This window comes from Pteropus medius, unplaced genomic scaffold, assembly GCF_902729225.1.
Source record: "Pteropus medius unplaced genomic scaffold, Ma_sr-lr_union100, whole genome shotgun sequence".
NCBI lineage: Eukaryota > Metazoa > Chordata > Mammalia > Chiroptera > Pteropodidae > Pteropus > Pteropus medius.
The window spans coordinates 37,529,597-37,553,387 of NW_024354875.1; the positions used below are offsets into that span (position 1 = coordinate 37,529,597).

General features: G+C 35.8%; 1 protein-coding gene across 1 annotated transcript in view; it reads right to left on the bottom strand.

Moving 5' to 3' along the window:
* Positions 1–23,791, bottom strand: part of CCDC141 (coiled-coil domain containing 141) — a 160,625-nt gene that overhangs the window by 21,480 nt on the left and 115,354 nt on the right. Inside the window, exons 12-20 of the mRNA XM_039855348.1 lie at positions 23,002–23,143; positions 21,211–21,330; positions 19,351–19,542; positions 14,188–14,367; positions 9,503–9,682; positions 8,561–8,686; positions 6,685–6,873; positions 5,676–5,855; positions 3,802–3,951 (exon numbers count right to left, since the gene is read on the bottom strand). Of these exons, the coding sequence (XP_039711282.1) occupies positions 3,802–3,951; positions 5,676–5,855; positions 6,685–6,873; positions 8,561–8,686; positions 9,503–9,682; positions 14,188–14,367; positions 19,351–19,542; positions 21,211–21,330; positions 23,002–23,143 (1,459 nt within the window). The remainder of the gene's footprint in view (positions 1–3,801; positions 3,952–5,675; positions 5,856–6,684; positions 6,874–8,560; positions 8,687–9,502; positions 9,683–14,187; positions 14,368–19,350; positions 19,543–21,210; positions 21,331–23,001; positions 23,144–23,791) is intronic.

Sequence of the window (23,791 nt, forward strand, 5' to 3'; positions counted from 1 at the left end):
GTAGCCACAGTGATTTATGTTAAATGACAATAATTTAGTTCTTTTCTTAAAATGATAAATTAGGGTTATCAATCTGGAAAATAATAATAATTACCTGTACTATACCATAGTGCTTCCCCCATCAGGTGTTTTGCCCATCTGTATACTTTTTCTGCTTCCTTTCTTGCTAGTTGGTGACTGTCCATAGTCATTTTGTTAATGGCAAAGCATCATACAATGTCAGGAGGTTTAATTTAATAGTTGTGTATGTGTATATAGCTGTACCATTCCCCTATTCTAATTTACTGCTTCTAATCTGCCTTGTATTCCTGGAACTCAGATGAATGACTTATCCAAATTCACAAAAGAATTTGTGTGATTAGAACACACACTCTGATATATGGAATATATCAGTATCAGAGTGTGTGTTCTAATATATATATTTCAATATATATATCACACAATATATATATATATATATTAGAACACACAATATCAGAGTGTGTTCTAATATATATATATATATATAAATATATATTTATATATATATATATATTTATATATATATATATAATTTCCTTCCTGCTGGGTAAGATGTTGCTATAGTATAAAAACTTCAGGCTAAAGTAATATAATTATATGAAAGCTTCTGTTTACAAGTTTATTTTGAGAAAATGGATACCAACCCAATTCTGTCATTATTATTCTTTACAGCAAAGTAATTGATACTCAAGCTACAAATTTCCATTAACATCATGTAAATGCAAAGGTAATTTTTTGGTCAGATTGCAAGAAGAAAATGTGCTCAGTATTAACTTATTACATTTCTAAATGAAGATGTGTAAAGAATGAGTAATGATGTTCTGTCATGCAATATGGCAGAAAATGTCTGTAATGCTTTGTGTATTAACAACTTATTTATATTGCCAGGCAAGAAGATACATAGTGAAATTCAACATTCATGCATATAAACGTATCTTTGTGTGAAATGGGCGAGAAAAAAAAAAACAAAACTCCAGAAAATATGGCAGTCTGAAGGCTATGTTTTCTAGTAGATAGACATGGAGATAATAAGATTTCTCAATTCTCCATATTATATAGTATATGAAATTAGAAAAAACAATATTTTACCCAAAAATAATCAGGGCAAAAAAGCATGGTTCTTTGTCTTTAAGAAATTATCACATTGTATTAAAAAAAAGTCACACTTAGAACACCTCATTTTGTTTTGCCTTCAGGTACCGAGTGCTTTTCTAAGGACCTTTAGTATAGTTTAAACCGTGTAAGTTAGTTATGCCAACATCAAGAAAGAAATTTTGAAATAACCAAATAAACTGTGCTATTATATCAGATCATATAAACAGCTTATAACACATATGCTAGAAAATAAAGATAGAAGAGGGAAACACAGAAAAAGGATACATTTAACATCAGATCATGCAGTGGGTGAACAAACTAAATTCAAGTGAATGGTGAACTCTGAGTTTAGCAAATGACAAGTGTGTTTGTGGCCAGTTAATTAGCCTCTGGTCCAAAGCTGAATCTCTGAAACACTATGAGCAGAGACTCTGCAGTCCTGTTTCACATTGCTCAAGTGAAAATCGTATACACCTCAGTTTTCTCATCTGAAAATGGAGATGTTGAGCTAGACATTCTCCAAAATGTATTTCAACTCAGAGTCTGTGAACTTCTAAGATGCTCTCTTAGCACATTAGAAACAAAACAGTGTGTTTTCAAATCAAGATAAAAAAAACCAAATGCTATGCTTGGTCTAGATCCCTGGTGGGGCATCTGATTTTATATTTTTATACAGAAAAAAAGTAGTGTAACATATTGCTTTTAATTTTACATAATGTTTTAAGTATCTATACCAAATATTAATGATGATAATAATAAAAATGTCTAGGTGTCAAATATTATTACCACTTGGAATCTAGCCACTTGTTTGTGCTCTGATGTTTACAACACAAACTAGAACACACATATCTTTATTTTACTAAAGGTCACTGAAAATATTCCTTCTGATTATTTTCCCATTTAGGCTCATGTTTGAAAAGTCCAGGGCATAGATCTACACTGTGACATGCCTGCTATAATCTTTACAAGACAGGAAAGGGGAAAAGGACCAAAGAGTTCAAAGATCCTTTAAATATGAAACTGTAACCTACATCAAAGATTAGTTGAAGTAGAAGCAAGTGGGAAGAATAGCTTTTAATACTTAAGATCATGTTAAAGTGAGATCTGATTCCTAAATCAAATCCTTACATATCTGGTTGCTCATTCCTGTTTTGGTACAGACAATCCTGGGGCATCCCTACTATGACTAGAAAGGTCATCTGCTGTCGCTGAGGCTGGCTCCCAGCATAGGATCATCACGAGGCAGCCCCTGTAAATAGAACCATTGTGGGAAGGGCCTGAACAGGGAGACCCGAATCCATAAATGCCATAGCACTTTAGGGAGATGGAAACCAAACCACAGGGGCCTAGGAATTAGCCTTAGCCTGCTCCACTTGTGGTCTCAGTAAACAGAGAGCTGAACATCACTGCCAGCAGAGAGATTTTCAGCAAGACAAAAGTTTACAAAATAATGAGAAGAAAATAAGAAGAGGGAGAAGGAGGAAGCGGAAAGAAGATAACACTGGGAAAGATAGTAAACGAATTGTTTTCATGCCTGGGAATCTAAATTTTGTAGTCTTGGGGAGAATAATGTTCTTCTTAAGATTGTTTCCCTTACCAAGATGTGACTGAAGAGCTGTTAGCTGCAGTATAGGAACCAGAAGAGGCCATTCTACTACCTAGAGGGCAGGCTATCCTACGGATTTAACTCCTTAATGAATGTCTAGCCCAGAATGATTCCCTGGAACACAGACTGAGCAGAAACTCTACAGTCCTGCAGCTCATTGCTAAAATAAAAATTGCTGCTGATGTTAGTTTGTGCTTCCCTCCTGTTGAATGGGATCCAAGCGGCATCGTCTGCTCTCTCCTCCTCTTGTTTCCTCCTAGCCATGCTTCCCTCCTGCCCTTGGCTGTGGTCTATGAAAGTGTGACCTGCAGGAAAGGACACTTCAGAGCTAGACCATGCTTAAGTTTAGTTACTCAAACTTTAATGCATGCTCTAATGTTTGATAATATTTGGCATGTGTTGGGCCTAGATTGTATAAATTGGTCATTAACAGAACATTCAAGAAGGTTTACCCATTCCTTCTCCTCCTACCCTCTTTCCTAATAGATTTGTGACTGATGGACTCAGAAACGTTGTGCTCTAAGTGGGGATAAATCTGGAATTATGGTACCTTGTGTGCTACTGTCAATTCCTAGTCAAGAATTGGGACCCTTGAAAGGAAAGTTTGACTAGGGAAAGGTGATAGTTGTAGCCCAGTATGTGTCTGGGCCTCTGAGGCAAAAAGCCTAGTCCTTAGCATCCCTTCACTGTGAGTCAGTGGTACTTAAATAGAATCTCAGCAGGCTATTGCTGGCTGCAAAGGGACACTGTCACCCTTTATGTCCTGACAGGCTATAATCGCTCAAGTAAATGACTGCTATAAGGGTTTGAGTGGGGGGAGAAAAAAAGCATATGATAAACAGTAATACTACACTCCAGGTTTTTCTATGCATTGACAATGCACTGACTTCAACAAGTTTGGGAACTTGAAGTTTACTCAAACTTTCTGATCCCTGAGGCCATTGCTCTGTGGACTAAAGGTCAAGGGTGAAAAACAAGTCTGAGTCTCACATGTGTGTGCACGTGCACCTGCATAGACATTTAGACACACAATTTAGGTTCAGAGAGGCTTTTGGCAATGTGTCACTCGTGCCACCAACCTCATTTATCTCATCCCTCGTGGTACAGTACTCCGCGCTGCATGTCAGGGTCCGCTCATACTCTCTGGCTTTGGTGTGCCAGTTCACACTCTCCCCATCAAGGATATCCAGCTGTTGCTGTAGGCTCTTTGCAGACACGTTAGAGCAGTTCTAAAAATGAAAGAGATGTGAAAGTGACAAAGGAAATGGGCAAAACAGCAATGAGACAAATATGCTATTTATCTGCATTATGAAATACATAAATGACGTCTAAAACAACAGTCTGATTTTTTTTTTTTTTACCTTAAGCACATTTGAATATAATGATTTCAGAAAGAAGCCAGACACCCAACATGATGGGAAAGGCAAACTGTTGTATTTTCAATCTTGAAACTTCAGTTTTGAAGATCTGCTCATCACACCCAACTCCTCAGAGACACTATTCATTATAAGGTATAATTTTTACTTCAAAAGGCATAAAATATGCATTAGAAAAATTCAGCTTCTGCACTATAATTTCCCTGTCAACTCGGGCTTAACCTCAGGTTCATTATGCAAGTCCTCCCATCTCCACTCAGAAGAGGGCTGCTGAGGCCAAGGCCAGACACAATTGGAGAACAATTTACATTACTTGTGCAAAGTGAGATGTCTTAGGTTTTTTTTTTTCTATTTAAATTTACTAATAAAATAAAGCTCTTTAAAAAGAAAGCTTCTTCTTAGAAAAAATATATTCTATTAACGGTGACAGGTATTTTGTATTTCTATGTCTTTCAATTAAAAATACTTTAGGTTCAGTGCATTCCACATAGTTTAGTGGATATTTTAAATAGACTTTAAAATAAAATTGGCCATTATGATTTTATTAATGTTATACATATTTGATAGAATAAACATAATCATTTCTCCCCTCAAATTAGGAATTTAGAGAAGGATATATATATATTTTTTAAATCAGAGTCCAAATGTGTTATTTATGAAAATTTGATTTGGAATTACTTTTTTTTGTGTTTTAGACTCCTTTGTTAAGATCATTTCAGTGGAATAAAGCAGATCCAATGACCAGTACCAAGAGCCTTTGTTCTCTATCAGGAGGCTCTTTCATTTTGTCTTTTTATGGATAAAGCAGCTTCACTGGGCCTCAAATTCTTCATCTATAAAATGAGTGTCCTGGGATAGATGATCTCTGGGATCATCTATCCAAATTTGAAATGCTTAAGCTGTATTGCTCAAGAAATAAAGCATGGGCAACATAAATAATTTAAAAATTTTTAGTAGTCACATTAAAAATTAAAAAAGAAACAGGTGAAATTATTTTTTATAATATAGTTTAATCAAATATGTCCAAATATCAAATTTTTACCATGTAAGGAAATATTTAAAAAATTAACAAGGTTTTTTTTTTAGTGCTAATCTGATATTTCATGTTTACAGCACATCTCAATTGTTACTAAGTTTCTATCAGAAATACTTGAACTGTATTTAAATTTCATAGAATTTATAGTTTAAAATGTAGCTTCCCATATCCAAGTTGTTCTGAACATACTTAAAAGTTTTCCAATAACTACACTGAGTGTCAATTTCCATTTAAAACTAAATAAAATTAAAAGTTTAGTTCCTTATCTGCATCAGGCACATTTGAAAAACCGACTGCTGTATTAGATGACACATCTCTACAACTTTTTAATTAGCTCGACAATAGATGTATCAAATAAGACTTTTATAATCAGATTTTCAGGGGTTTTTTCCCTCCTTAAAATGTTTTTCTTTTGTTATAGGGAATGGTTTAATGTATCTTTTAATTTAACATGTACTAGGCAATCTGCCTGGTTTCTTCCCTATTATAGCCCAACTCCCGCTATAATTAGGTATGAAGGATGATGTTCTGAGTTGCTTACAGGCTGCTGCACTGATGAGATGATGTTCACTCCCAGGGAAAGGGCCAATCTGTGGAGATGGTCTATATGTGCCCGCTTTTCCTGAGAGCGACTGAGGTGAACCTGGGCATCGTGAGCATTATCCAGTTCCTTTGGCTGTTCTAGAAACTCCAGTCCTCTTGATTTGAAGAGATGTTCCAGCTGGAATATAGGGCATTAACAATTAACTTGAGTTTCATATTTTTATGAAGACGGATTTTTTGGAAGCCTATTTCCTTTAACATATTTTATTAGCTGGCAAAAATGCCACCAAGCCCATCTATAATTATCAGTGTTATGGCCAAATAAGGGTTGCAATGCTACAAATGAATAGGGTAATATTGAAGAGTTAATGTTGTCAGTTCTATTAAAGAAGAAAACACTTTTTGGTCATAATCTAAAACTTAAGCGAGATCTAGGTCTATGATCTGAGTAAATTCAGAGGCCATTTTAAAGGGATATCAATACATCTCCATTTTCTGTTAATAGACGCTATAACTGAATTTTTGCTGAGCACTCTATGATGTTAGGTACTCGAGATACAAAAAAAAATGATTTTGTTTTCTCTCAAAGAGCTTACAGTTATATTGCGGGGCGAGTAATGAAGAATCAAGATGCTAAAATGACAGATGTGTGGGATAAACAATGAGAGTTCTAGAAATTAAGAAGAGAAGAAAATCACTCCAAATGAGGTAGGATTGTTGGAAGGAGAGACAGGATCTAGACTGTGGAGAATGGAGAAAAGGACCTGTCCGGTAATGGCAGCCTGAGAGTCAAGGTGTTAGGAATATGTGTGCCATCTTTGAGGGACCAAAAAGAGCTGTTTGGCTAAAATGTAAGGGAGGATAGAGGTAGAGTGAGAGAAAACTTTAAGGCCAGATTGTGGAAAGATTCTAATAAGCAATTTGACTTTTATTTATTATATGATAATTTATATTTAATTTCAAAGTTTAAGACTTTGTGTCTTCCAGATATCTATGACAAGTCTTACCTCTTCCTTGACTCGGTGGAACTGGACTGTCTTATACAGGATGTCCTCGTAGTCTTGGATTCTCTCTTTCTGTTTTTGGTGGAGATGAATGAGGTCCTTCAGCTGTTGAGACTTCTCTTTCACAGGGACACCTTTGCCACTTAGCTCTTCTGATTCTTTTATAATGTACTGAACCTCATCATTCAGTTGCTAAAACGTTGAAAGTAGTAAAAAAGATTCCAGCTTTTAGAGCTTTTAACTTTACAAAGTTAAAAGCATATAAAGATGTAAGTAACCAATCATTCTCTCATTTAACAAAAACTTGTTATGAGCCTCACTTCCACCTCTGCAAATCCAGGCATTCTGCTTAATACTAAGGATACATTAGTTCATCCCTATATTCTCAGAAAAAATTTTAATTATAAGCAATGCAAAAAAAGTACTTCGAAGTTAGGTGGTAAAATGCAAAATCATGTATTTTTATAGCACACCAAATATTCTAGTCACGGTATTTCAGATATTTTATAAAGGTTTGATCATCTCTGATATTTAATACAGACTAGAATCAGGTGGTATGTTAAGAACACCAAGAAAAGGCAAGTGTATTGCTTTTCCTCTGTGATAAAAGAATGATCAGAATGAACCACAGCTGAGCAGAACAGTAGCTACGTTGTTGCTTTAAAAGTGGTCATCTCAGAATCCACAAATAACTACCACACGTAGGGAGGGATAAACCATCTTCTCTTTTATCTAGTACTACTCAGATATCTCTCATAGAAATCCAGATCCTGAGGTAAAATTTGCAAAGGGTGGACAACTCAAAGAGGAAGCTACTGGAAATCAAGCACGTGGGCATCAAATATATGCACGTTATAGTGACAGGGCTAAAGAAGCTATACAGTCCCTAATTTAGAGGATTTTACACATACACATACTCACACATGTGTAGGGGAACACGCACATGAGCACACATGAAATGCAAATAAGCATAGAGTATGTCAATAAACCTAACATGTAGGCTAATTGAATTTTCTACGAGTGTGGAGGAAAGAGTTCACTGGGGACTATAATGATGTGTGTTTTGTGTTGGGTGCTGGGTGGGGTGATTATATATGACACTGGTTTGTCTCAAAGGAACCTAAGTTAAATATTCCCTAAAAGAATCTTTAGTTTTCTGATTCTGGGATTCTTTAAAGCCAATACTTACAAAGTAGTGACAAATAGAAACACGGATACCTTAACTTTCCTGTAAAGAACAAGAATCCGGGCAGGAGGATAAGACTAGCAACCATTTTTGTCAGTGGTGTCAAGTTTAGGAGCAGCAGGAAGTGGGGAGTATGGAATGCATTAGCAGTCAGAGGCTCTGAACATGACTCATGGTTTTATCTCTCATATCCTGAGGGCTTTCTGACAGGGAAAATAGGAGAACAAAGCAAAATTCCTGAGAGGGTGGTATGAACCTGGGGTGCCAATCAGTGGGGACAGTGACATCATGGTGGTCATTTCTGGGGCTGAGGGCAGCAGAGCCTTTGTGTCAGAGGTTGCTCATCCTTATTCTGAGATGATTTGATCTAAAAACACATCTATATTCCTTAAGAAAGTGATTAGAATGAATATATATGAGGAATACATTGATAAGGTACTAATTTAATATAAATTAAAACAATCTAAGACAACTTTAAGAACATTTTGCAGCCCTAATATTTATCATCTAATACATAATGGTGCAGAAAAACAGTATGAAAAATTTGTTTTTTTTAAGTGGATTTTTAGACAAGCAATATTTTAGTTTAAAAAATAGTAATTCACTAGTCTGCTAAAATTAATTAGGTAAATTGCAACCAAGCAGTTAAAAATGTTTTTCCATTCACCCAAGTTCATCAGTTTGTTTCTTCACCTGGAACTGAGCCTTCATTGCATTCCATTTTTTCCGTAGACCTAAAATGGTCTGGAGGCTCCCTCCAAGGTCAAGTGCAGTCACAGACATAAGTGCTTCCTGAAGAAGTTTTAAGTTGTGAGTAGTCTGAAATAAACATTGGATGGTTAGGTGTATGTTTTCTTTGCACCACTAGTAAATATGTTATGATCATTCCAGTGATGACATGGTGTGTTATCAAACTTTTCAATCCCCTCGAAAACACTCATCACCTCAAGTGACCTCATGGTTCTAAACCACCAATGAACAAAAGTACATTGAGTTTCCATTACCTTTTCTAGTTTTATTGTGGTAAAATAAGCATAATAAGTTTTAGCATTTTAATCATGTTTAAGTGTGCGGCTCAGTGGCATCAGTATATTCATATTGGTGGGAAACCATCACCATCATTCATCTCCAGAATTTTGTCGTCATCTCTAACTGTAACTCTGTACCCATTAAACACTAATTTCCATTTCCCCTCCCCTCAGTTCCTGATAACTTCTATTCTGCTTTCTCTATGAATTTGACTACTCTAAGTACTTCATGTAAGTGGAATCATAATATTTATCCTTTTGCAACTGGCTTATTTCATTTAGCATAATGTTTTCAAGATTCTTTCATGTTCTACCATGTGTTAGAATTTCATTCCTTAGTAACTGTGATCCCCAACCATTTTGGCCCCAAGGACTGGTGCTCTTATGGGAATCTAAAGCTCGATGATCTGAGGTGGAGCTGAGGGGGTAATGCTAGCATTGAGGAGGGGCTGCAAATACAGATGAAGCTTTACTAGCTCTCCCACCACTCACCTCCTGCTGTGCGGCCCAGTTCTTAATAGGCCAGGGAGAGGTACTGGTCCGCGGCCCGGGGGTTGGGAACCCTTTGTTAATGAGACTGAATAATACCCATTGCATATTCCCTCACCTTTCTAAGTTGCTCTTTGAATGTGCCCCACTGCTGTTTCACAGGCTTGCTTGCAGTGGCTTCAAGTTGCCGTGCCATCCGAAGGAGGCTGAGTTCTTCCCTTTCTGCCTTTTGGCTTTCAATAGTGTTCTCCATAATGTGGACTTTATTTTTCACACTTAATATTTCATTCTCTTTTGCCTGTTAAATTAACAATCCATATAATGGCTTTTCTTTCTGAAGAAATACAACATTTTGCATTTAATATTCTAGGAGAAAACCAAAACAGATCACAACCAAAGCAGAGCATGGTTCTGATATGAAAATAAATCAGAAATGCCTGTGTAGATGAACAGCTAGGCTCTAAGAACCCATGTTCCATACTCAAACATCAGTCCTGGGTTCTTCAAGACCCCAGTGGTATTTGAGTCCTCTGCTATTGTCTGGTTATTTCCTGCAGCTTGAGGGGGTGATTGAATGAGCAATGGGATCCAGAAATATTAAAGTCAAGATTTTAATGCATAAGTTTTAAAGTGTATTCTATCTTTCATTTTAACACACCTAATAGCAGATGTCAAAATCTCAGGATCAGGGAATATGACAGGGCAGATTGTTCTGGGCCATTTTTTTTTTTTAAACCATCCCATTGTATATATTACAACCAGTTGCCCTTGTGAGCAGTTCCTCAAGTTCCTCCTTTTTGTAGAAACTAAAATGTGCATCTATATATCTTTATATTTGTATCTCTACCGTGTAACAGAAGCACAATATCTAAATTTAAAACTTCCTTTCTGAACTTCTATATGTTCTAGCTGACTAATTTGAAATCCTTCAAACAATGGTTTTACACAAGGGAGAATTCAATTGGAGGCAGATGGATAAGAAAGGTAAAGAGTAAGACTTTGTGCTATTTTATGTGCAAACATAAAAAAATGTAGAATATTTGTCTGGCAAAACAAAAGTTTTTACTTTGATGGCCAGCCTTTATCAATAAATCCTTGAATTTCTAAGGAGCAAATGTACATATGGATTTCTGTAATGACAATGACAACTAAGTATCTAAAAGGGACCTTTTAAATTGTGGTCTGAAGACAATGTCATAAATATGTAACAAGATATTTTAAATAATAGGCTATCTTGTTTTTAAATTATTTCAAATCACATTAATATTGTATATTTATATTTTTTATTAACTTTGACATTATAAAATGTCAATTAGTTGCAGGTTCTAAATGAGATTCCTCCCATGAATTTGGGGATGTAGAAATAAAATGACATATTCTGTAATTATGATTAAGAAGATTATATATATTTTGAAAGATATTAGAAAATTTCATCAGGATCCACCCTAAATCATAATTTTTATCTATGCTGTAAATAAATTTAGGGTATCTTTCACATATTATTAAGAAACTATTAATCAAAAGGTAAAATACAATTTAACATAAACATGGAAATTGCAGCATGCCAATGACAAGTACAATCAGCAGAGTATGATGATCTGAGTGAGATCTAGAAAAGGGAGAGCTATAGCAGAATTTGTTGATGTCTAGCTAGCAGGATCCAAAAAGAGTAATTATGTATTTGGCAGATTTAAGTATTTTGACCATTCAGGAAGATTAAATAATTTGCCCGAGGTTTAGTTAGGAAACACACTATTCATTCTGTTTCTGTGTAAGCGCATGAAAAATTTGCCATAATCTGGTCTAATATGGCATTAAATTATCCATTTTCTATTTAGATTCAGCACAATGATCTTCTGATGTCTTGCTTTCTAGGTACCTTGATAATAGGAAGGCAGTATCCCAGATAGCATTCTTGGTATTCGCCACTATAAATTAGCAAATTAGTGCTTTTATTAAGATGTATGCCGGATTTCTCACTTAAATCAGCTTCTCCAGTCCTGATGATTTTTAGATGAAGTGAAAAATTTCAATTTCAAACTTGAAAATATGAGCTGTGGCAATCCAATCAAGAGCAGAATGGTTAGCAGAAAATGCCAGCTGGACTTCCTTCTTAACAACCAAACTGGTGACCACATCTCAACATTGATGTTTGCTTAAAAGCCTAATGATCCAAAAGATACGAAGAGAATAAAAAAATGTGTTTTACTTGCTTTACCAATAAAATCCTATCTCAGAATGCTGCTGAACCAATAAAGTTAACTATTATGTGGACTCTAATTCTTATTAACAAGGAGGAATTTATCATATGACAGTGGTAAAGACCTTGGGATAAGGTATGGAGTTTTTATACATAATGCCTGACGTTTGATAAATATTCATGAATACTGCCAAGACAGGACTGACTACATGACTGAAAACCAAGAGAAAAAGTAGATAATTAAAATAACTTCAGATCCAGATATAGGAATTAGCTGACACACACTTTAAAATGCCCATGATTAATATGGTCAAATAAGCATAGCAAAAGTGGAGAGAGGATGAGAAAGAGAATTTCATCAGCAACTGAAATCTAATAAAAAAGAGCCAACTGGAAGTTTCAGAAACAAAAAATAAAAATTCTGAAATGAAATTAGTAATAAAAAATAGGCAAAAATGTAGTTTGCAAATATTTAATTCCCTTATGAGTGCAAGTTAGAGAAGTACACAATCAAGAGATGGAATACTATATACTGAATAAAGTAAAAATGTAAAAGATAGATTAGATAGATAGATACACATACATAGATGGTAGAAAATACAAGTTATAAATATTCCAAATGAAAAATAACTTAATTATTTTTTACAATAAGCGCCTGTATAACATAAAAACATGGGCAAATTGCTTAGCAAGTTTCTTTGTATGCTTAAAAGTAGTATTAAGTAAATTAGAACTGTTTAATGTATATTTTGTTTTCACATAGATTTAATAAGAATGGTTTTCAAAAAACAAAGGTTGAAACAAAGCAGATAAAGAGAAAATTGCAGCTCAAAGTAGCTGAGAGTAGTTAGACAGAACCTAACTCTTCCAAATGAATTCAGGCTCCAGACTGAGATTAATCACATCTCAGAGTACTGAGAAAATTGCAGATGTCAGTTATCTTTGCAAATCTACAGAAAATAGGAGAAGGGCCAGAAAATTAGAGAAAGAAAAATGCTTTGACTTTCAAAGGGGGGAAAGGATGGGCTACATAATTTACAGATGAGAAAGCTTTACAATGAAAGCCAGTGCAGTAAGTTCATCATTAATCAAGCATTTTGCGATCACTTCGGAAAGAATCCCTTTATCACGAGGAGTCTACCTGATTTCTGTCAAATTATATGTATGTAATTCATAGGTTACTAGATACACAGACCTCCCTTTGAGCAGTGTCTCCAATTATAGACAAGAAAAAGGTTGTGAAATCATGGTTGAATTAAAGTACCACTTGGAGCATCCATGATTGTTTCAAAAACTGGTTAATCCACTAATTGCTTAATGGCTCAGGATGTCAAACTTCCTCTTAGATACTTTTATTAATTATCAAATTGTAGCCATAGAAGATTTCCTTATCAATGTATAGAATTAAACCCAGGAATGAGGGTTGATATAGTAGGTAGCAGGTCCAAAATTAGTTTGACAAAATAGAATCATGGGTGAAGTTAACAAAATGACATTAAGCAGGAATATAAAGACCCACATTTATATGTCAAAGATAAGTAGTTGACACAGATATAAGATGAGAGAGACCTAGCTTGGCAGAAATTATAGTAAAAATGTATCAGCGTTTCAATCACAAGCTTAATATGAACCAGCAGATTGAAGTCATGGCTAAAAATGCTTACATAATCTTAGATCTCATTAGTAAAGAATGATGTCCACTTTGTTGTTCTCTGTGTTAAAGTTACACTTTGCTTTTGGGTTACATTTTATGAATGATTTTGACAAACTACTGAAAATTCTGGGAGGGAGGATCAGAGTAGAGAGAGAAATAAAGCTACCTCGTAAATAATAGAAAGGATTTGCATGTGTTAGCTGCAGAAATGAATCAGATTAGATATAGAAACCATTTTCAATGTTTGAAGAACTTTCACGTGTAAGAAGAATAAAATATGAATACTTTTCCCTGCCTTGTAGCTACAGAGCGTTAGAACCAGAAGTGAAGACATATTTGACTTAACATTAATTTTTTTTGTCCTAAGAGCCAGTGTTAAAAAACACTGAAATGAGCACTTGAAATACTGATGGAGAGGTGGATTAGTCATCTTTTAAGAATTCTGTAGAGAACTTTATATGGGTCAGAGGTTGATATAAGTATTCTAAAATATTTTACAGATATAAGTGGACAACTAAGTGGACAACATTTCTAAATATAATGGAACTTTACTATAAAAAGATCTTCTATAGTAAGAAATTCTTCAAAATGAAGATTCATTCTAGACATTGTCTTCAGCCCCTGGACATTTTGTAAGGCCCTTGTTGCATGCTGTCAACATAGCTTAGAACTTTTGGGTGAACGTCCATGTAATAATAAAAATGCACTTGGATCATAGTCCCCCTTTCTACTTACTAGTCAAAATAACCTCCATGTTTTAAACTGACAAGAAGTCTAGGACTAAATAAACATGTAAATGCTGGGCTTCAAGACTCTTCTAGGTTAAATAAATCTAAAAAGAACTTTCTAAATCTACACTGCTGATTAATTAACAGTTGAACTTTTGAATTTGTAATTTTGACTTTGACAAGTGATCATTGCAGAATTTGTGACTCAGTGTTATTCTCACCATATTTATTAAATTAAGGAACTCAAGCCCAAGGTCTTGAGTTAAAAAACTTCTCTTTAAAAAGAGCTGCCACTGCTTCTCGGCTGAGTCAGACCAATGCTTGGCTTCAGCAGGATCCTCTTCCTTCTGTGGGTTTTCATCTTGGTAAAACTGCTTTAGGCTCTGACGGTGCTCCTCTACCTAAAAATAAGGAGAGTATAAAGGAAAGTTGAGGATGCTTAAAAACATTTCTGAAGAAAAATGACACTAGATCTTCCTCCCCAAAAGTCTATATAAAAATTAAGTGGAAACTACGTTTCAGAATTCTTTAAGTAATTATTTAATATTGTCAATTTACTAAAAAGTTGTAAAAATATAATTAGATTGTTGACAGACAGGACAATCACTGGGTAGTAAATTGAGCTGACACATTTATTATCTATAATACCTACTTACTATAGCCAAAATCATATTTATGTATTATACATATGCATGTTTTGCAATTGGGGACAATTTATGTCAAGTACCAGTATGTTGCCATTTAAAGCTGAATTTTATATTTCAGAAGAAAAAAACATATATATACACATACACAATCAAGGAATATAAATCAGAAAGAAATGTAAGTCAGTGTAAAATTATTAGTAAATCACAATTTGCTTCTAATCAGTGATAAGCCAGAACAAGAATACAAATAATTACTATTTTCTGTACAATAAACTAATCTTACTGAGATACATTACTTTATCTCCTTAGAATTATATATTTTTTTATTTGCTAACCAATGTAAGCAGTGCTAAATTATTTTCAATCATTCTCTTTGAACAGAGCTTACATAAAACCAAATATGCCTGTAATAGTATAGATGAACATATAATTGGCTGATGTAGAAATAGTACAAAAATTTTGACACAAGTTTTTTATGCATTTTGAACAATACTTAATAATCAATAGGACAAGACTCAAGGAGTTCATAACTACCAAAAGCAATCTAAACAGGGTGAGACATTTCAGGCAATGGTTATTCACTGTGTTTTAAATATTTTAACAACATTATTAATTTAAATGAACTTAATAGGAGAGTATGTAAATGCTGCTTAGAAATAGAAGTTCCTTCCTCATTTCTCATTTTCTATTTATTCATGGACTTGTTTTGTTGATACTTGTTTCCTCAGCCCAGAATAATCTTTTCTCAATCTTTTCTCCTACTCATTGGGGACATTGGGCTAGTTAAAAATCTACCTCCTCTATGGAGCCCTCTAAAATTTCCTGGTAAGAATTAAGCATTTATTTCCTTGGGTTTCTAAAATAGTTCTGGAAGAAAAAGAACCAAAAGCAAATTATTGCAACACAAGGAAAAGTATACACACAATGTTTTGGGCACACTGAGAAGAGATCATCAACTCTACATCGAATAAACAGAGGACTTCCCAAAGGAGGTGACATTGATTTGTGTCTTTCGGAATTGTCCAGAGTGAGGTGGAAGGAATAGCATATATGAAGGCACTAGTATGAAACCACTGGCTGGTTGAGAGTACGATAAATGATCTGATTGTGTGGGTGAAGTTCAGGTTGCACAAGCTGAGTAGGAAGAAGAGATGAGAAGGACAATTATGCTGGAATAAAACCCACCAGCAGGTTTCAACTTGTTTTCTACTGTAACCAACACGATGTGACAGATTCCCATTAGTTTGAAACAACTTATAGCTATCACAGTGACTCAGAATCAGCATGACAACCATCAGTATTTCAACAGGACTGTGTACTACAGGTTGAGGTGTCAATTTGATAGGCTGTCAGTTATGTGCAATTCTCAAAACATAAACTTTAATTCATCCTCTTTTTCCAACTGTTTGAAAAAGCCTCCTTGAATGCAAATAAGAATGATATAATTATAAGAATTCCCTTGAATCTGTATCAACTTATTTTTAAAGTGAATTAATGATAAACTTTAATACTTAATCCATTTTTAGTGAAAGTTATTTGTACCTTGCTTCGCAAATGACATTTGTCAAATTAACTGAATTTCAGGAGGTAACATTATTAGATTTGCTTTAGAATGACCATTTTTTGAAAGGAGGAGTGAAGGAGAGATTTATAGGAGGCAAACAGAACAGGCATAGGTGACTTCTTTAAACTTGGCAAGAGACGAGGACCTGAACAGAGGAAGAGATGGTGCAAATGAAGAGGAAAGGGAATTCCGAAATCTTCTAGGTTGTCTCTATAGAAAGACACAGGATAGCATGGCCTTTCAAAAAGGAAAAAGCAAAAGGGAGGAGACTGAGGATTAAATGTCAGCTTTAATGTTTATTAGTTGCTTAATCTTACATACGTAACTTCTCAGAGCCTCACTCTCCTTCGTTTGTAAAATGGAGTTAATAGTAACTAACAGAGGTGTTGTAAAGATTAAATGAAATCAGGAATAAGAAGCACTGAGGGAGGGCTTGGAAAAGACTTTGAAGCTTCTACATAGGACTTCTGAAAGATGGTGGGGTTATTAACCCACCACCAAAATACAGAAGGAAAACATGTTTGAAGAAAAGATAACCAGTGTGTTTTGCTGCATTATAGGAGCCCACAAGATAGGCAGGTAATTAGTATGACTGAAAATTGAAAGCATTGGTCTGGAGCTTAGAGGTGTTGGGGCTGAGGGACCATTTCTGAGTTATTGGTGAATTGAAACCATAGGTGGGAATGTGTGCAATTTTAGTAGGAAAAGAGTGTAGAATGTACAAAAGAAAGAGCACAGGCAAGAATTATGACCTTATCATAGCATAGAAACAGAGAAATGAATTAGGGAAAAGGAGAAGGAACAGATAAAGAAGTAGACAAAATGATTCCATTTATGTGAAATGCCCAAATAAGGCAAATCTATAGATAGAAAGCAGATGAGTGCTTGCCTGAGGTTGGAGTAGAAACCAGGATTGACTAAAAATGTGCACAAGTGTTCCTTTTGGGGTGATGGAAATATGCTAAAACTGGAGTGCAATGGTGGTTGCACAACTTAAAAAGTATACTAAAAATTATTGTACTCCAAAATAGGTGAATTGTATGTTATACAAATTATACCTCAATAAGTTTTTTAAGCCAAAGGAGGTAAGAATAACTGGATTAAATGAATGTGGCAGAGAGATTAAGCAGGGTGAAGCCTGAAAATATACCATTTCATTTGTCAAACAGTAAGTAGCTTATAAGAATATTTTCAGTGGAGTGAAGAGGTGGTAGACTGCAGGATTGAAAAGGTTTAAACTGCCATGGATGAGTACTGGGGAAGATGAGCATGTAGAAGACAAGACTATTTGGGCATAACTGTAAACCAAAGGCGAGGAAGCAATGGAAAAAGCAAATCTGAAAAATTAGAGGAGGTTGTTGGAGCTAGAATTTGAAGGATGTGGGAGCATACAGGGAAGCGTTGATTTCTGATTAGTTCTGGACAGGAGTAGGGAATTCACTTTATTGGTGACAGTGGAGGACGGGTGAACATATCAGTTGGTTCGGAAGTCAAGTAAGTTAGCCTCAATGGCTTCATTTTTTGTTTGTTTTCAATCACATTTGAAGTAAGGGCATCAGCTGAGCTTAAAGTATGGAAACTGGGGTAAGATGTTTGAGAATCGCTACTGAATGGGCTCCAACTAAGGAGCATATAGGGGACCCAGCTGAGGCAGAGACCCATAAATTTGTAACAGTGCCAGTCAGCGCAATTGTATGATTTTCTGCAGGAGCATCTGGAAGCTTGGAAAGAAAAGCTGAGTAAACAAAAGTGTTGGATTGATCTAGTATTGGGAATTGGCAGGGTTAGTCAGGGTGGAAGGCAGGAAGTTGAGGGCATGGAGAATGGAATGCAAATGAGTAACCAGGAGGTGGCGAAGGAAAAAGGAAAACCCGAGGGGGTAGGAGAGTGACACACTGAGAGCTCTGCCAAGATTAGAAGGACAGAAGTTTCTGCTGGGAAGTTGAAAGGACATGAGGTTCTTCTGAGACAGGGTTTACAAAGCTAAGATTTCAGCTCTAAACCAAAGCTCCTGGTCCCAGAGGCTAGAGTGGGTCGTACAAGTAGTTACTAAACTAGAAGCTAAGAAGGTACATTTTTAGCAATGAAGACACAGAAAACAAGCCCTCTTTGTACCTTCTTTGTACCTTTTCCACCTACCATTTCAAGTTCTGAATGAAAATGTTCATCAACAAGATAATTCTGTCAGTTATAATACCTCTGCCGAACCATGAGAATTTGGGGCCAGAAATGAAAAAAGATGAAGTAAAGATGTAGAAAAAGAGGCAGTGGCGGTTCCCTGGGGTTTCCAGGGACTAGGCATGGCCTTCCTCCTGAGGGGCGAGAATTCAGAATATTATAGAATGAGAGGTGACAGAGGCAATGTGGGTAGGTCAGATGGTGGTGGTGAGAGGTAAGGCTGAGAGTGTTGGGAGAGTGGGAAGGGGGTGAGAAAATGGAGATCTAGCATGCTACCTAACTTTATTTGGTTGGTTTACCCCAAATGATTTTGCTGGCTCTACTTCCCACTAAATAGTATCTGCCTCCTTGAAAGGAGTGTCATGAGCTGCATGCACCTGAGTGGGACCAGAATTAAAAGAGGTGGGACTCTAGCACTTTTATAATACTGACATCATCTTCAAGGCATTGGGACCTTTGAGAGATGAAATTCTAGTCTACTAGAGAGAATTTTATAGGTTGTCTAGTACAACCTCATAAAAATAGCACCTCAGAAGAAGCTCTCTGAGGTAACTCGTTAAAAAGCATCAAACAAGACAGATTTGAGAATGGACCCCAAAGGCCCTAATTTCAGATTCTGTGTATTTTAAATGAATCCCTGAATTGCTTAGGTATTCAAAGAGATCCAGGGCTTAGAAGATGACTTATTTTAAATAATTTTGTTCTACGTATAGGATAGTGTAAATATTTATAGGCCATAGTAAAAAGTGTTTAAACACAATCACTTTGCTTTTTTTTGTGTATATATCTACACACACATACTGCATTATGTTTTGGTAAAACAACTTGCTCTTTTAGTCCTTGGATAGTATGTTGGTGAATAAAGGATCTATAAGTGAGCACATACACTGGGGTGGAAGATATGGAATGACCCACCAGGGCTCCCAACCCCATAGAAAGCAGGAAGATGGGCAGAGGCCACCTTGCTGATGAAGGCTAGCACATAGGTACCGTACCTCTTCCGACAGCTTTAGAAATGCCACATAAGTTTGAAGGACTTGTGACCTGGAGCTGATCCTTTGGCCAAGTATGCTTAATTCTTCTTCTAGCCATTTAGCTTTAGAAGAAAGTGATGCTACTTCATCAGATTCAAGTTCATTTTCCTCTTTCATAAGTTTTGCAGCTGCTTCTAATTCATGTGATGTTTCCTATAAAAGCAAAACACAAGGGGTCAGAAGCTAACAGGGAATCATGAACATTCATATTTCATTACCTTCTGTACATCCATCTATTATGATTATTTATCGAACTTGTACCATGATTCTCCTCAATAAGGCACAACTTTCAAAATTAAAAAAAAGGATCTTAAAATAAAAACCATCTCAAATTCTTTCACTATTATCAGCTACACTTCTTATTTAGCATACTATTTTCTGTGTCACAAATAGAAGAAAATTTGTTTGGTAGGAAGGGTGGTAAAACAAAATGGTAGAAATGTTTTAAATAACTTAATTATATATTAGAATTGTTTTATGAGATTAACGATAGTGCTCACAAGTTATTAAACTGATTTTGTTATATATGAGGTGGAAAGCTTATAGAAATTGTGTACTCATTTTTTAATTTATAAAATTAGGCAGTCTTATTTAAATCTCTATGTAGAAGGGTTTTTAAACAAGTGCCAGGGAAACATTACATATTAGGTCTAAATAGCCTAAAGAGTCAGTGTATTTGACTTGCGTAAGGTAGTTCTATATTTTCTTTTGAGTGCAATTTCTGACACAAATCTAACCACTGACTAAATGGAGGAGTAGGTATTGTAGGCATTACATACACGATTGCCATAGAAAGAACTGTGCAAAATTTCATGTGAGACCGAACTCGGAATCAAGCAAAAATGAAAGGAAAAAAGCTTCATTCTCACCTGCAGCGAGAAGGGATGACTTCCCTACATTTGTTTAATATGCTTCCCAAGTACTCGCTGAATGAAGGTAATTTTCATTTAAGAGTGCTGCTTCCAGACAGCACTCTGGGAAGAAGGAAAAGAGGGACCTTCTCCATCTCAAATTTTTAAAATAAAAAAATGTAATTGAATTCAGACAGTCGTTTTATTTTAAATATTTTAAATAATAAATAAAAAGCGCCCATTAAAAAAAATCGGTTTATCTGTGAATTTGGGGAGGGGAGGGTGCATATCTGTGAAGGAGGCTCTTCTGCTGAGAACTGATGCGGAGGCAAGGCCATTGCCTGCAGACCTGGGAGAGCCAGAGGACACTCGACTCATTTTACTAAACACCTGCTGAAGCAGACTGGGACTCAGTGCAGGTTTGGAGTTGCTAGCAGGAATATTTGAACCTAAGTCCCATGTGAAAGGGGTAAGAGAGACCTAGGGAAGGTGCCAGAGAGAGGAGGGGCATTTTGTCTCTGAAGTTTTGATGTACAAACATTGTGTTTTTATTTACCTCCAAGTACCTTGCATCGATGCATGTTGCTTCTGGTAATTTTCTTTTGTAACTTACTCGAGCAGAAAGTCACAAATAGTCTTAGAGAAGCTCTCACTGCCTCCTCTGGTCCCCACCCCCCACCCCCAGACAAAAAGTTGCTAACATCTTCCAGGCCAAGAAAAGGAGTCAAGTGACTGTTAAATACCAGGCTTGAATGTTGAGTTTCAGCGAGCTCGAATCCCCTAATAAATGCACATATAAATATAAATCATTTAGATACACACAAAAGTAGGAGTTGTTAAGTCATTATTTGCCACAATATTAATTTAGAATTGCAACCCTCAAGAGAGCTAGGATTAAGTTTTACAGCTACTAAATATAAAGAAATCTTTACAAAATCATAATTATAATAACAATTCTTATTTTGTTTACCTTAGCTTGGATATCTAGTTCCAAATATTTACTTAAAATCTTCTCTGACTCAGAAAGGCTGGAACCAACATCCATTGCATTGGAAAGTACTGGACTGATTTTCTGAATTGACATTTCCACCTTTAGGAATAAAGAATATATGGTGGCCTTAGTAATATGTATTTGCATATATGTATGCCTATGCATAGAGAAGATAAATATTACTCTCTACATTCCCGTTATATTTTATATACCAATTTTAATCTAAAAATAGTTTTAAATGTTTCAGAATTTTATATTTAAATTACGAACACTGCTCTCTATATGAGGTAATACTTCTGACTCACAGAGGGTATGTGTTTAGAGATATTTCTTTTTTTAACAGCAGTGAGATAAAAGAAATCATCCACGTCCTTTAAGAACTTATTATCTACATTACCTAGAAAGGATAATGAACTTGCCAACACATCAGCAGAGATTAATTTATCTGATTATTTAAGTTATAATCATTCACTGTAAGTTAAATGGGGGCAAATTTACAGGCACATTTTGAAGTAGAAGTCCAGAGCGTGGGTACTAGATCACTTAAGGGTTGCTATTTTTTGGGCTGGGGACCTTGGGGCAGCACCAAATTTTGTACATGTGATGATAAAACACAGGAACACACCTAGGCAACTTAATTGATAAATGTAGAAGACTGTATTTGACCTTTGATACACATGAATCAATGAATAAATGACCTTTAAAGGTTCCATTCCATTCAAGTTACTGCCTTCATTCCCGGGCTCTAACTAGAGTTCATACTTCCCAGCATCAGATTGGCTCTGAATTGGAGGCAAGATAATAGCAACAGCTATCTGAGTTCCTACTGTGTTTACCACCACCAGAAAGTTAGCTTGACTCTCAAGCTCTAGGGAACGTGGCACTACAGCTGCCACCACATTTGGAGCCTCCCTGGACTCAAGCATCAGAACAAGGCTCAAATTCCCAAGTTTCTATATCAATAACAGGTAGAGAGGCAATTTAGATAGAACATAGCTATTTAATGATCTCTCCTGTGAAGTTCACTAATTCTGCATATGTAAATCAGGCTTAGAAGCCTGTTGCATCAAATGAAAAATTATTGAAAATCTAAGACCCAGTCTATGTAACAAAGTTCATTAATGTTAATGTCCTTGAGATAGTACTAGTTTTTGCTATCTGTCCTGCCTACAGGTAAGTAATTTTTTATTTACTCAAATGGTAGCTGCCTGAATTTATTCCTCTTTGAAAACAGGAGATAAGATTTTCCTATACCATGTATTCACTCTGTAGAGAGGATTTTCATATGTGTGCTTGCATTCAGAATGAGCATGTCCTTTGCACTGGCCTAGTTCAATAAAACTCATCATTTTTGGTATTGACACATTTGCTGTCCTTGTATTGTATGGTACCATGTTAACAAATTTGTGCGTACCGAAACCATACACAAAACCATGTAAATCAAGGACACTGTCACAATATACACATGGTTCAGATAATATAGTTCTGCAGAAAGCGAGGAATGCCTTTGCGTATACATGTTCAGGGTTGGGTGGCAGGTAGGATTACATATCAAGTGCTAGCAACCTGGGGAAGGGATGGGTGATGAGCAATAGTGAATTACAGTTCTGTTCTGTTCAATTACGAAACCTAATATGGATATAAGAGAAGCCTAAGGAACATGCCTCCGTTCTCCCCCCAGGCCCACATGTTGCAGTTGCCATACGGTTATCACCAAATAATGAATTCAATTAAATAGTAGCTTAAGGAGGACGCATTTTATGAAACTACCTTCTGTAAGTAGCCCTCCACTGAGGCCGTTAATTGTTGTTTCTTAAGAGCAAATTCCTTGTGCGCTGAACACTGTTGGGTCAGATGATCCACTCGTCTCTGAATGCATCCCATCATCTCATGGATACCGATCACCTGAGAGCTGGATGGAATAAGCTAAATGTTAGCCCACTCCATCCCCACATAGGAGCCCCAGGAACAAGGTAAATGGATCTGCTCTTTCATGAGAGGTCTGAGTTGATAAAAGTCATCACGCTTCAGGCTTTGGGGTAATAGAAGTTAAGTAGCTATAGTCATGGTACAGCAGAGAGAAAAACCAAATTATGTTCTTTTGTTTAAGTCAGTCAGTCCTGAGGGAAAAGATGAGTTATGGGTTTTGCAACCAGGTCTAATCTTCTTTTCTAAAGGTTTACTTTTTAATATTTCTCTAAGATATTTTGAAAACCTTATGGGAAAAAACACAGTGTGTTTGACAAGAGTTTTCCTGGGGGTGTTATTTAAAAGCTTCATTTATCTAAAGATGCTCTTTGAATAAAAATGTGGATCTGCCAATTAACGAAATATTACTAATCCAATAGGGTAAAATATTGGTGTAATTCTAAGAACCTTGTTCTCGACAATTATGAATGCTCAAGGCTGCATTCATTAGATAAAAACCGCGTTGTCGCCAACAATTAGGAATCTAATGTACTACTTGTTCATAAAAAAAGAAACCAAGTCTCACACTGTCATTTTTCACCTGTGCTGGCCTTATGGGGAAAAGGAAAATGACAAGAGAGCTCATAAAATA